Source organism: Halyomorpha halys, unplaced genomic scaffold, assembly GCF_000696795.3.
Source record: "Halyomorpha halys isolate HHAL.00 unplaced genomic scaffold, Hhal_1.1 Scaffold144.1, whole genome shotgun sequence".
Lineage (NCBI taxonomy): Eukaryota > Metazoa > Arthropoda > Insecta > Hemiptera > Pentatomidae > Halyomorpha > Halyomorpha halys.
This window is the reverse complement of record NW_027106983.1, coordinates 954,916-970,920: the sequence shown is the minus strand read 5'-3', so window position 1 is coordinate 970,920 and position 16,005 is coordinate 954,916. Positions and strand designations below refer to the sequence as shown.

General features: G+C 27.8%; 1 protein-coding gene across 7 annotated transcripts in view; it reads left to right on the top strand.

Annotated features, from left to right (window-relative positions):
• The window catches only part of dysc (dyschronic), a 183,043-nt gene that overhangs the window by 142,702 nt on the left and 24,336 nt on the right, over positions 1–16,005 (top strand). For 4 of the 7 annotated variants that reach the window (XM_014416959.3, XM_014416957.3, XM_014416955.3 and 1 more), the window contains exons 4-10: positions 559–683; positions 1,755–1,949; positions 3,500–3,625; positions 6,742–6,914; positions 9,787–9,952; positions 11,672–11,764; positions 12,042–12,110. In XM_014416959.3, coding sequence (XP_014272445.1) covers positions 559–683; positions 1,755–1,949; positions 3,500–3,625; positions 6,742–6,914; positions 9,787–9,952; positions 11,672–11,764; positions 12,042–12,110 — 947 coding nt within the window. The remainder of the gene's footprint in view (positions 1–558; positions 684–1,754; positions 1,950–3,499; positions 3,626–6,741; positions 6,915–9,786; positions 9,953–11,671; positions 11,765–12,041; positions 12,111–16,005) is intronic. The other 3 variants (XM_014416960.3, XM_014416958.3, XM_014416954.3) reach the window with 1 other exon arrangement.

Here is a 16,005-nt window from a genome sequence, read left to right as displayed (position 1 = left end):
CCTTTTATATTCAAGAAACTCTTCATGAAAATAATATGCTGCCCAATTATTTATACTATTTATTTATTTTTAATTATTATAACCATTTATCATCAATTGGCTCAAAATCTTAAAGTTATTTTAATTACAATATTTAGTTACATGTTCCAGCTGTATTCTCAAATTTAATTTATTATAGCTCATTTTTCTTTAGAAAAATGTAGACATTATGTTACATATTTCATATGAAAAATTCATGAGGTCATAGTTGAGGCATATAAATGAAACAAAATAATTTACTATATTTACCTTCTTATCTATGAAGAGTTAGATTCTGAGGAATGAAATTAAAGATTTCGCAACTAATCGTGAAATCATCAATTAATAACAAAGCCACCTCTTCTTCCTGATGTTTACTTTTACAGGATTCTGTCTTAAATTAGAATGTTCATAGTGTAATAATATAAAAATAAAATTGTCAAGAGTGCATAATCTATTATAATTATATGTAATTATTATAGATTATCTTTATTATAACTGCCCATTATATGGTCTTATAAATACACATTTTTCCGACAGGAGTGTATATTTCCCGAGTTGAAGAGGGGAGTGTTGCTGAAAGAGCTGGATTAAGGCCAGGTGATACCATTCTTCAGGTCAATGGTACTCCATTTACGAACATATCCCATGAAGATGCTTTAAAAGTGAGTAAAATAATAATATATTTAATATCTATATTTATTAACTAATTATTGTGAACTTGAACTTTGAAATGTTGAAGTTTTCAACGGGAACATATTAGGCCTCTTCTCTGTTATGGAGAAAAATTTAGAAGATTCTAATTCTTAATGATCTGAACGATTTCTTTTATTGAAGATGCAGTTTTTATGTTTTCAACATTATCAACAATATCCTTTCAAATAATGTTCAAAATAATTGAATAGTACATTAAACAATTACAGCAAACATCTTAAATTCTACATTAGATTACTAACTAAAATCTTGTTATTTATCTATTTGATCTAGAATCTAGAAAATATGGTTATAGTTGGAATCTCTATGACTCTTGCCTTCACTGTTTGCGTTTAACCATATAACTCATTAATTAAACTATACTTTCAATTTTTGAAGTATTAAAATCCAAATTTAAAAAAATAATATACATTACAATATAAACAATTTTCATTGTAAATCCATCTAACTTTGTCTGTACTATTTAAGTAATTTAATCAAAATGAAAATATTTCCTAGAATTAGAAATTTTATCATTTATTAATTAATAAATATTAATTTTATTTCATTAGTTAATTTCTTTATACTTATTTTTATATGTGCATATTTTGTACAGAAATTAAAAATTTAGTCTTGAAATTCGAGCTTTCAATTACATATTAAGTGATTATTGATAACCAGTGTAGATTGATAATTATGTGTTTAAAATGAACTCTTAATAAACAGCAACCAGATTCATAGAATAGACATGAAAAAATTATTTTATTCCAAAAAATTCTGACCCATATTTCAAGAATTCTATGAAAAATACTTGCAAGGAGTGTTTTATCATGCCATACTTGTTTCTCTCTCAGATTATTTAACATTCCTGCTTAAATCAATAACTGATTTCATCCTTCTGGACCCAGGTCTTACCATTGAATTTTTAGTCAGCTTTGTACTCAGAATTTCAATATTAAAAACTATTTCAATTATATCCATGTTCAAATAAAAACTTGAACATGGATATTTTTATTTGTGAGGTGAAATTTTTGATCTTCCAGGTACTGAAATCGTGTAGAGAATTAAGCATCACCGTTAGGAGTACTGTCCCTTTTGTACAGCCCCCTCCTCCACCTCCTCCACCACCTGTGATTCAACCCCCTCTTCAAACCTATTACACTTGGGTAGATAGGAAAGGAAGACCTGTTTCTCCACCACCAAGGTTCAGGCAGTACCATAGGGATAAGCTGCGGAAAGTAAGTATTTTTTGATATACCATTACCCATATTTTATTATTATTATACCTAAATTAGTTCAAAATTTATTTTTAAAAAGCTGTCAGTATTGAGTCATAACAAAATTGGCAGTTTTAAGTGTAATCACAGACTATACCTGATTTCTAGAAATGGAGGTGCAAGAACTAAAATCTTCTGGGTGATTTGGGAGTATTCCAAATTATTGTCCCAAGATAATTAATTATTTGTAAGAAAAAATATAATAGTGCTGCTTTTCATGAATAGTGGTACATCTGACAAAAAAAAAGTTGTTTTCTTTTGTTTTAGAGATATTCTATAGATTTTAGTGTAGCCTGGAGTTAATTAATAACATTAATAAATTCTAAAATAACTTTAGAAAAGTATGTAGCAGACCTCAGTAAAGAAAGTAACCGCGGTATATGGTTCTATATTTGGAATAAGTCCAATTCTAAATAAAAGCAAACTTTTATTTTTTTGTAAAATGCACCACTATTTAAGAACAGCAGCAGTTTGTTCATTATGACATGCAAATGGTTCTTTTACATAAAGTATAACGGTTAAGTGTCCAAGCCTACTCACAAACAATAAAACAACTTATAATTAAATAAATTTTTTAACTAATGTAATTTTTTTCTCAATATTGAAGTACCATAATGCCTTTCAATGAAATTTATCAGATGTTAATACAGTTTTTTTTTGTCCTGTTACCGAGAATGTTGTGAATATTTCTGCCAAAAATTATCTTGTCACATTGAGTCAATCACCACATTAAGGCCATGGTGCTCTGATCTAAAGCCAAATAAATATAATCATCTATCATGTCTATACTCAACCGTTCTTCTGATTCCAAAAGAGAAAAAGAACAACCTTATGGACATGATCAAATATCTAGTTAAAATCTGAGATGATTTTTCCAAAGAAGTTCTGTCCAGGACGTGACCTCATAGTCTCTATTTCATTAATATAACTGAATAGCTTCTTAAATAAAAAGTGATAGTCCAATCCCCAAAATACTAATAGCCTTATACATCATCAGCAATGATTAATTAAGTAGATTTCATACACATTTTTTTCATCTTTCATGGATATTTTAGATCACTAATTATTGCTTTCATTTGGTTAGTTATTAAGCTTAACACTCTTTTATACTTCAACTAGGAAAGGAGGTTTTATCATACAGTTTATGTACCAACTTTAATCAGGTTAAAAGGTTGAAATTTATTTCATGGATCCATCACAAAATAAAAGTCTAACCGTTAGGCTAGAATTGAAAACATACTGTTTTTAAAATATTCTTGAAGATGGTAAGAAGAATACTTTACCACTTTGCAATTTTTTTCGTTTTGTGATTACTCTTCATCGTTCCTAATGGTGTAATTAATAACTTAGGCTGGTATAATCCAAGAACCAATTCTATTCTGTTTTATGTTTTATGTAATAATTTTTAATTTATTATTATTTTGTTTAGATTTAAAATTTTGTTTATTTGCTAATTAATTATTATTTGATTTATTACTTTTTTTTTTACACCAATTGGTTTTGTCTTTTAGGTTGAGATAGTCGTTGAGCCAGGCCAAAGCTTAGGGCTCATGATCAGAGGTGGAATCGAATATAATCTTGGAATTTTTGTCACTGGAGTTGATAAAGATTCTGTTGCAGAAAGAGCAGGTCTTCTGGTAGGTACATATTATTCTATCATTTTACATCTTAATTATCAAAAGAACTGTAGTTTTGAAAATAATAAATTTTTTCACATCCTATATTTTTGGTTGCGTGTTCTGAGTTTAAGGCTCAGCGTCTATAGAAACAGTGAAAATGAAAGTGGTTTAAATCACTTATTATTTATTACAAGAAATTGAATGCATTATAACTGTACTTAAATAATGTACATATATTATACATATCTTAGCTCAAGTTTACTTGGTAACTCCAAAAATACTTTATACTATCGTAAACAAATTAAAATTAATGCTTCATTCTAGCTTAACTTAAAAAAATTGTGTTTATATCCTACAAAACTATGTTTGAGGTATCATGTATCCTGAATGAAGTGCTATATGATATATACTTAGATTCTATAAATTATTAAAACTGTATTGTTACTTTTTTTTTAGTTATGAAGTATTACAGTTTAAGAGAGGATTTGTTGTTTAAATACATTTAAAAAACATTCAGTTTAATATTTGTTAAATTTAACAAAATAAAATAACTTAATATTTGTGAACTTTATTATTCCTTTTTTATTTTCTTTATTTCTTTATTCATTTTTGTTTATACATTCTAACATTGAAGCATTTCAGATTTATCTTTTACCCATCTTCATGATTACATTAATGTTTTTCTTAGTTTCATTGTTAATTACATCCCTATAATTATATTTTATCAAATTTATTAGTAGTCTTTATTAAACATGGAAACTTATTCTATTTAAACTATTTGCTCTGTCGCATATCTATAGACTGTTTCCTTCAACACTGTTGAATCATTCTGTTTTAGTGTGTAAGGCAACAGCCCATAGTTAAGGGATTTTTAAAAATGGTGTGAACAAAATAAATTTCCATATAAAATGAAAGCAGAATATAATTAATTAACAAGGAGACTAAGAAAAAGATGATATATCCTGAATATGGAGAAAATACCACAGAATGTTAAAGAAAAATTAATTAAAAGTAAATGCAATAAAAAGGAAGAATCGATTTTATAAATATTAATATGTTACCTAGATAGTCTTCCGTAAAAGAATAAAATTAATTGTAGAACATTCAATTTACCTCAATAAATGAAAAATAATTCAAGCCACTTACATTCTCACTAGCTCATGCATATGTGTTACTTTTAATCAGCATAAACCATAGAAGACAAATTAAATATTCAAAAAATCACCGTTATATGCAAGTATGGCAAATTACTAAGAGTCTGCTCAAATATATAAGGTGACATTGTTCTTTTCTAATACTATGCCTAATTACTATTCACATATGTAAGCCAAGACTAAAAATTAGCTAACTGCAAGATCTTCTAGTCTAACAACATCTCTTTACCAAATCTGAGGTGGATGACAGCACCACTGAGTGCTGTCTCACCTATTGTTCAAACTAGCTGTTAGGGGCTTTAATTAGATAGCATTAGTTGATTACCCCCAGCTGTGCTCACTGAAAATAAATATATAAACCTTGAACAGATCTTTTTCATAATTATTATTTGACTCTGAGAACCAAGACCTTCTCAGCTATAGCTTTCTACTTCTTCCTCTCTCCCGAGTATGGTTTCTCTATCCATGAGCTCAAGGCTGGTTTAGGTCCTTCTCCACATCCTCCAGCCAGTGTTGGTATGGTCTTTCTCTTAGGCATCTTCCACCTGGTGCTCTATACATGGTATGACACTTCATGGGTATTTCTGAGATAATTTTTTCAAAATTGCACAGCCATCTGAATCAAGCTCGTTTAATGAATGCCACAAGGTCAGGCTTTTCACACAATTCTCTCAGCTCATCATGCCTTTGGATTTTTCAAACACTTTTTTCTCTAATGGGACCGAAAATTAAACTCTTTTCAGTTGTGCCTAAATTTGCTTAAATACAAATGACTTTATAGTGTCAGGTTATGACCAACTATCATTGACTATTTTCTCATTGTGTATAGGTGAGCACCTGCCCTGATGAGTGAATGTTGAGGACTAGTACCACTGCCTCTGCTATAACAACTCTTGTCTTTAATGGTTTTCATTTCACCACAATAAATCCCACTTTTTTCATTTAGATCAGTCTTTTCTAATTTCCATCAAGAAAAAGAAAAAGATTCCTAACAAATGTTTCTGTAAGGAAGAGAGGAGAAAGACATAATGTCTGATGTAAAGTCTATAGAACTTTATAAGATATTCACAGTAAACTTCAAATCATTACTGAATCACCTTATTCCTTATTCCAAAACAATTTTGTAACTTATTAAAATAACTTATAGCTATACAGCAAATACATCAAGAAGACGTCAAAGGAAACATAAATATCCTAATTATATAAAATAGATTCAATACCCTTTTGTTATAAGATGCCATTTAAACATAGGATACTAACCTTTCTCCTCATTTTTTAATACTAATATCAACTTGACTCCTGACAAGGTAGTCGTCGCTGAATATAGTTAATTAATGCATAGGTTTCATAAAATATTCCTTCCTCCAACAGTATTTATTACTCCAAAAGTAAGTTAAAAATTTTAAATGAATAAAAACTCTCCTGAAGAAGGTACTTGAAAACAGGATGTCGTAGTAACTGTTTTACTTTCAAGAAATAGTAAAATTTACAAAAACATCTTATTTGAAAAAAATTAAAGATATATATACATATTTTAATATTCTACAACTTTAAAACTAACTAAAATAAAACAAAATAGAGCTAATTGGACTCAGTCTGAATTATGATAACCCCTTTGGTGACTGAAAAAGGGATCAAGGTTATAAAACAATCTACCATATTTTGTTTATCAATCTTAATAAAATTAAAACTAATAACATAAAATAAATGAAGGGATTAAATGAAATATTTAATTTATAACACTTAGCATAAATACCTACTCCTTAATTATATAAAATAGATTTAACACACTTTTGTTATAAGATGCCATTTAAACATAGAATATTAACCTTTCTCCCCATTTTTTAATATTAATATCAACTTGTGACACCATTTTCACAGTCTAACATAATTATAAATATTAGCCAGTACAAAGTCTAAAGTTATAAAATTAAAAATATAGATTTTTTTTAAATTAATAAATGTCTAATTTCCTCATAGATCGGAGACCAGATCTTGGAAGTGAATGGTCAGTCTTTCCTAGAAGTTACCCATGATGAAGCTGTATCACAGCTTAAATCTCATAAACGAATGATTATAAAAGTCTGTGATGTCGGTAAAATACCTCACTCTTGTTCAACACTTGACATGCATTGGGCAGATACACCACATAGGTAAGAATAATTGTTTAATAATAATAATATTTTGACAAAATTGAACTTCTTGTAAGTGAATATCTCATTTTTTTATGGATAATTCGAATATTATTATAATATTCGGATAAAATAAATTTTATGACTTACTTAAGAAAACAATTGTTGGCAACTAATTATTTATTTATTTCAAACAAAATATAAAATTTCAGTTTCATAAACAATTCAAAAATGTGGCAAAGAATAGGCTTGATCATATGATCACTCTGGTATCATAGCCAGCCTTCTTGGAATCTTTGGAATAATTCTTTTCGGACAATATTTGTACCAGAGCAAGATAAGAAGTTATAGAGTTAAAGTTTAAAATCTTATCACTTTGGTAAAATTATTATTACCTTTCTAGTTAGTTACAACACTTACTGTTTGTGAGAATCTATTTTCAAAAAAATAGGGAAATTTTCACAATTTTCTTCTGACATAACAGGTGCTTTGATTGTCAAGTTTTCAGCCATAAATCAACATAGATGTCTCTGCTATATACATGCTATGATAAGGGCCCAAGAGGTAAAAGTGAATATGATAAGGGTGTAGTCGGCGGCTGTGTTTTTAAGAGGGGTGTATTTGTTGTGAAAATATCGTCGGTTGGGAAGAAAACTATCACAACTCAAAAATAATTTTTTTCATGTTTTTATAATGAAGCAACTGCAATTCATCTATATTTTTATGTGGAAGAGAGTTACAAGTTCTTACTGTGCCTGGTAGATAGTATAGTAAGAATTACAACTTGTAACTTTCTTCCACATAAAAATATAGATGAATTGCAGTATAATACATAAAAATGAACTATTTTGAGTTGTGACATTTTTCTTCCAAACCTATGATATGAAGGTGCAGCTCCTTGGAGGGTTGATAAAATTAATCTATATCCATTTTATTAATCTTATCCCAAAAAATAAAATCTATTTTGATAATAGGATATAAACAAAGCCTATTTTTTTACTTTTATGTATACTGTAGCAATATTTTACATCTATAATAAAATAAAACTAAAAGTGTTGGCTGTTGCCATAAACAGTAAAAAGACATTGGTAAAGCCGTAAAACAAAATAATAAAACATAAAAATTGTGAAAAATAGAAAAAATATTAGTTAATTTTATTATAGAAAAAAAAAATTATTGTTTTGGTGTATTAGGATAATATGTATTGTCTGAATTTAAGAAAAAGTATAAATTGTATCATAGTTTTAAATTAAGAATTATTTAAGATTTATAAATAATTTATTTAATTATAGGTTTATCATATGTATTAATTAACCTTTTAGTACATTATATTGGTAAATAACATTTATTTGATCAATATTGCTGTCATTTAAACATTGTATAATTTTGGATCATAAATTTAAATAATACATTTTAAACAAAATTTTCATGGTCAGTGTAACCATGACCTGCTATGTCAACCTAGGTATTACAGTTAACATTTTTTTAATAATAGTATACGCTGGCTTCCAGAGCTTATAAAACTTAATATTTTATGTATGTGAAGTGACTTGAGTTTATAAAGATTCAAAGAATATCTAAAACTTATTTTTAAACATAGAAGTGTAACAAAGTGATGATAAAAAATAAAAAAGACTTTACATCATTATAATATTTTTACCATATCTAGTTTTCAATCACGCTTGATGAACCGAAGAGTGGTAGTTGGCTCTAATCCTGGAGCTATGAGTTTAAATAGAATATTCACCTTATATGGTGTAGGCCATGGTTTTTAAATTATTATATCAGTTAAAATATGGAGTACGTGATTTTTAAGAGGTGCAAGTCAACAGCCAGAAACAAAGTATAAATAGTGACCATGGTTGTGATAAATTATGTTTTTTAAACTTCATTAAATTTAAATCAATTAGTCTCATCTGTGAAATGAAACTTCACTAAGAAGAACAAGGAATGAAGTTAACTCAATGGATTAGGACTTCCAATAGAATACTAAAACAAGTATTTAATGACTTTTTTAATTTTTAATATATTGTAATTTTAAATTTGTTATTAGATTTATGTTTTTTCTTATTTATTTTTTAAGTTGTTGTTAAGAAAGAACAATTCAGTATAACAAAATGTGTTTTTCTCTATTTTCCTAATAATCCTGGAATCAAATAGCATTTATTTAGCAATAAAGCTAAATATTTTCCAAAGAATAAGGTTCAAAATATAAAATGTTAATCATTTAATTAATGCTTAAATTGAGAATAATTATAATTTGTTATTTTTTTAAATAATTAATTTATTGATATTTATGACTTTATTAAATTTATACAATGTGCTGTGAATTCTAAAATAGAATTTTTATTTTTTATGTTCAATGGAATAAAAAATTAGTGGTCAGACATAATTTTATTTTTATTTTTGTTTTTAAATAAACCTAATAATAATAAAATTACAATATATTCAAGATTGATCTAATGAATCAATTTTCTTTAAAATCAATACAATTGATTCTTTTTGAATCGATTAAATTGATTTATGTTATACTATGTTGACCTAATTGAAATTAAATAGAGAAAAAATAGATTGATAGTATAATATTTGGGTTATTATTAAATTATTTTAGAATGAAAATAACAAATATTCAGAATAAAACAAAGCAACATTCTCGGTTTACTTTAAAACAAAATATAATTTCTAAATAATGTAAATTTTCTCTCCAATTTGAAATAAGAATTATTAGTGATTGATAATTTCCTCGAAATTAATTTATAGATTATTTTTAACTTATGATGAACTAAAAAAATGACTCTATCAGCATTGACTATTTTAAACTACAAACTATTTCAGGAAACTGTTTAAATGATTTATAATAACAAAAATCATTAATAAAAGAAAAATGCTTCAGATGTTGTGTTGCTGCCCTTCAAATGGTTGATGAAAAAGCGAGGATAGTTCTGAACAAGAATGAATTCAATACGTTAACGTATTATCTTGAAGAGTACTCAGCTAAGCAAATGACAATAGAAGCGTTTGTAGCAGTTCTTCTCGAGCTTCTCAATACTCCTGACAAGGTAGTCATCGCTGAATAAATTTTATTAATGCATAGGTTTCATAAAATATTCCTTCCTCCAACAGTATTCATTACTCCAAAAGTAAGTTAAAAATTCTAAATGAATAAAAACTCTCCTGAAGAAGATACTTGAAAACAGGATGTCGTAGTAACTGTTTTACTTTCAAGAAGTAGTAAAATTTACAAAAATATCTTATTTGAAAAAAAAAAGTAAAGATATATATACATATTTTAATATTCTACAGCTTCAAAACTAACTGAAATTAAACAAAATAGAGCTAATTGGACTCAGTCTGGATCACAATAACCCATTTGGTGACTGAAAAACGGATCAATCTTATAAAACAATCTACCATATTTTGTTTATCAATCTTAATAAAATTAAAACAAATAATTTTCATGATTATTATAATTATAACATAAAATAAATGAAGAAATAAAATAAAATATTTAGTTTATAACACTTAGCATAAATACCGACTTCTTTAGCTCCCAAAAGAGGTGATGATCACCACAAATGAATTAAATCAAATTGAAATAAAGGATCTGTCAAATTCTGTTAAGTCCAGTAAGAACTGGTAAACAAATACTTTGAGTATTCTCAGTATCACTTTTGTAACTTTCGATATTTCAAAAGTTCACATATATTCTTTTTTTTTTATTTCTTTGCTTTTTTTGGAAGGGGGAGAGAGGAGCCTCTGTTCTCTATCTTCAGTGGTGAAGGCATTCTTACCAACTTCAATGATAAAGAGACAATATCTCTCTTAACTTAGCTTAATGGACCTCAGGTAAAAGAAAAAGCTCTTTGATGGTCTCATCTTGTTCAAACACTACTAATTATTTCCCATTTCTTCAGTATGCATAATGATAGGCTCATCTTTGCTGGTTCCTCTTTTGGTCTTTTCACTTTAAAATTAATGCTTTAGTAGCATTTTTGTGGAAGAAAGATATTAACAGAGAATGTTAGATATATTAGCCCCCAATTTATGCCCCTCTTACTTCCTATTTTTATATCCCTTATTAAATCTATGATGAGGAGAAATACAGTTAGCAATAAAACATTTCTTTGGCATAATGCAGTTGTAGTTCTAATAACCATGGGAAGTTTGCCTTCTTGGAGTAATCGTTTGTTTGTTGAGGGTTTACATCCTTATTCACTCTAACTAGGATAGGAAGAATGACATCTTACAAGTTACCAGCAAATTTTATCCAGACTGAGAAGGTTGAGATTCATTCTGTGGGTCTGTAACAAAATAAATTTCAACCCAACCATACTTAATTGGAACCGATGTCCCTTCAGACTGGAGAATGACATCCAATGTCCTTATACACAATAACTTTAGTTCTCTGCAATATATTAATCTGAAAGTAAAGTAGACCGAGAAAGCTTTTTCAGGAAATAGTTTAAGTATAAATTTGAGGTCTAGATTAAAATAATATAATAAGAAAAATATGTATGATTCAATAACTCACACTTTTTATGCCAATTATAAACACTGTAACTACTGATTTAGGAGTTACATAGCTTGTCCCATTTGTAATAAAAACACATTGAGCCACAAATATATTTTATTATTTGGTTATTAATATATAATTACTGGTAAAATACAACATGAATTTCAATAGACTCCTGAAATATTTCATAGTTATATGTTTTAGTGAATCACTATTTTTTATAGGAAGATTAATAAATGTAACTGTTATTTCCTCTTATATCCAGCACACTCTTTTTACTGAGCTGCGGGAGTTGGTTGCTATAGAAGACAGAGCCCGCTTTGATGAATTGGTTTATCGAAGAGATCAGTATTCGAGGGTATACTAATTTTTTTTTTACTCTACTTTATTTTATTTTATTTTTTTGTAATTATTAGAATCCATTCAACCTTATGTACTTTGGTGTTATTGTATTATAATTATCAAAATATCCATAGTTAGATTTATAATAAATCAACTGTAGTAATAGCTAGTAATTTAGATATCTAGACTAATCACAAGCACTGAGATACCTGCAATGGTGAAACTTGATTACCATTAGTGGAACATTGTTCTTTTTATTTGAACAAAATCATGGTTCCACTTATATTTTCCAGAGAGGTGGAACATGCTGTGATAACTCTCATGAAATAATAATGTCAAGTTTGCACCATATGCCTACTCCAGTGAGTATATAAATAAATAGTGCATGTCAGATATGGCTGAATTTCTGCATGTCCAGGGTCCAATTAGTCATAAATTTCATTTTCGGTGTGGCATGGTTGTGCTTTTGCGAGCATGGTCATATAGCACAAATTTATGAGCTTCCGATCATAATTTCAACATGTAAATCTGTATTTTACCAAGTTATGTTCATTGTCTTTGATATAAAAGTTTAGACTTTAAACTTTCAAATACATACAAACAAAACTTATTATTATGGAAGGCATTGAAATTAAAGTTTTTTTGTGGTACTAAAATTATTTTAAAAATTAATAATTTTCAAGATATGAAAATTGTAGACAAAAGTTAGATTATGATAAAACCAGAAATATCTTTCAGCAATACAGTATCCTAATGATTATCCAGAGGTAATTTACTAAAATAATCAGAACTCAAAGATTTCCTTTTTTCGTGTTGTTAATAATAATTACAAATTATAATTCTTTCTTTATTTATTTAAATATTTTTACAGTTTTGTTTTGCAACAACTTGGAATCATTGTAGTCTCTAACTTGGTGTTATCCTATTAAGAAGAATTACTCATACATTATTTTCCAATGTAAAAACAAATAATAATAAAATGTATTTTAACAACCTAGCATTTATTTTTATAACTTTATTTTGATTTTAATATAAATAAAGTATTATTAACAGCTGATAAGTATAAAATAATACAAGCTTAATTTAATCTGATTATATTATAATGATCCTTTCATGTGTTAATATCAATGACAAAGACCATAATACTTAATATTTAAAGTGGGCCACTTTATAAAATTATTATAGTCCTAGAAAGATTTTTTTTTTTTTTTTGGATATACAGTAGACTCTCTAATCTGACAGGTATGGGAACAGACATCTATCAGGTTTTAGAGAGTGTCCCGGAATAAAGAAGAGCAATAGAAAAATACTAATAAAATAATATAAATGGGAATAAAAATGTGCAATATCAGAAGTTTTTATTTAACTGAAACAAAAATACAAAATATATATCCACATATTGGTAAATCAACCATAATATAATATGCACTATACAAACATAATATGTATTAACACATATAAATGAAAACTCAAAATAGGACACATAAATCTCAACAAAGTATGTATGTGTTTACCTTCAAAATTTAAAGTTTGAAGTAATAATTTATTATAAAAAATCATTTAATCCTATGTCTCAAATATCTTTGAGCATTAAAATCTGATGGGTCAAAGTCTACTCAGCCCCTGTAACATGTTCTAACATGAGCGTTAGACTAGCTGAAGTGTTGGAGTGGCGTTAGATTAGAAAAAGTCTGCTGATCTGATGACAGCATCAGCATACTTAATAATTTTATATTTAATTGTCAAAATTAGAAAATAATTTTTATGAAAATTGGTTATTTCAAATTAAAAAGTATTTGTTGAACAATTTATTTGGGGATTTCATTCTGGTGTCATTTTTGGCATGTACTAGATGTTTAAAATTAGTTTTAGTTTTGACCACTCAAAATGTTTCAATAAAAATCTTTTTAATTGCATAGCAATTTATTGAATGAATATACACTGTGGCTTGAAATCTTATTGCATCATCTTTTATACTTACTGAATTAAGTATAATTGGGTTCAATTCTTTCTGTGACAGCCTGTCTTATAGCAAAATTTTAGAAGTTAGTCAGTATTTGGCACACATAGAATCTATAAACTATGTCCTCATTTCTCTATCCCCAACTGATAGATATGTTGTATAACCTTCAGTTTCTCATTTTATAATCTTTATTCTGAGACATTTTATTTTGGATATAAAATTCATAATTAAACATTACTTAAAATTGAATTATGCAATAAACCTTCCTAAGTCATTGTAATTTTATTGGGAAACAAGCTAGCCTAGTGGGTAGAGCACTGGCTTTCTATATTGAATAATCCCAGTCCAAATTTTGGCTAGTGAACGAAAATAAATAGTTCCCCTCTCAGAAAATTAGTGAAATTTGTCAAGATAAAGGCTGTGGCCTGACAGAGGCTTTTTGAGTTGACTTAGCTGTACAATAAGTATCTACCTTTAGTACTGATCACCCTGTCTACCAGCAATACAATCAATGTAAGCAATCAGGTACCCCTACCTGAGCTTACCTCCTAAGCTCTTGGAATACTGATGTATTTATTTTATCGTAATTTTATCAAGAAGTTCACTTAAAAGATTAACCATTTAGAATGTATAATTTTAAAAGTTTCATTTACTTTTTAATCTTAATCAGAAAAAAAATTATGTTGTTTAGATTACAACAAAAATAAAATTATTACTTTTTTTAATAAAATTACATCATCCATTAAACTACATGTAGTGTGAAACTTTCCCAGAGTTAGATAGGATGAAATCCTCAAGAACAATAATTTGGAACAAGATAAAAAATCAAGAAAATTTTGTTGAGTGATGGGTGCCCTGAAAAATTATAGAAGTCCTGGTCTTATGGTAATAGCGTAGATGCAAAAATTGTTATTAGTGAAGAATTATGGAGAAACTTTACTAAAATAGATTTACAACCTAATACTGGAGATTGGGATTACAGAACATGTCAAAGGAATGGACTATTATATTTGCCATTTAAATAAATGAAAAGTAAACAAATGGCGACAATCATAAAAGCATACCTTTGCTAAGTAAGTCACCTAAAGTTTTTGAAATTCTGCTGAATTATAAAAAAAAGTTCAGTTTTGGTCAAAAATGATCTTGGGTGAATACCAGTGTGGTTTTATATCAGGTAGAACAACTAAATATCATATTTTATTTAGAGGCAAATGTTGGAAAAGTACTGAGTATATTTACACCATCTTTTTATAGATTTTAAACAAATGTATCATAGTATAAGAATGGAAGAATTAAAGAAACCAGGTCCAAATACAAATAGAACAAGAGGGTGTTACATATTATTATGCCTATTTGAAAAATACTGAATAAGAGAGCTGTTTCACAGAGGTTCAAGATTATTGTGTATGAGGAAATTAAAATATTCATTCTGAGACCTGGGTAATATCTAAAGTATCAGAAAGGAAGTGTGCAAAGTCTTGTATACAAGACCAGATTTAGTGATAGAATCATGAGAAGAAGCTAGATCAGATGGTTGGTTCATGTGGTATGTATAGCCTGAGAATCAATTCCCAAGCATCTGTTTGAGGACCTGAATCTGGAAGAATTGGTAAAGGAATACCAGGTCTGAGTTTGTTGTATGAGGTGAAGGGCACCCTGAAGAGGTTGGAAACCAGAAAATTGTGGAAACGTGGATGGGACAGGAGAGAGTGGAAGAAGGTGAAAAGAAAGACCCTGGTTTTTGAAGACCAGTTATGCCAATAAAATAAAATAAATATGCCCATCATAAACTTGAAATTTTTTTATCTATGTATTATTGTGAAATATTTATGCAGAGGTTTTTGAATTTATAAATCTTTGAAACTCTTCTTATTTTTCATAGATAAACATCCTTATTCAGAAAAGTAATTTACAATTCCAAATATTATTCGCCATAAGCTATAAATGCAGTAATGATTACATCAGAATCCTGTATACAACTGAAAGTGATAAAGAATAAATTAATAAATTTGATGTGGGTATTATTGATTATTTTGGCTTCATCCCATTTTGTAACATTTTCATGTCAAAACAGCACACAATACAAATGTCACACAGAAAATTAATTTTTCCTTCAGCAGAGACAAGTAGATCATACCTCTAAAACCTATAGTGAAATGTATTTAAAAAAGATTCTGTTATCATATTATAGCTACCAGGATTTTAATTTTACAGGCACTGCTACCAGGTAGGATAAAAATAAACAAGCCCGACTATTTTCTGAACTAGTACTGTGAGCTCTTATATATGTATAT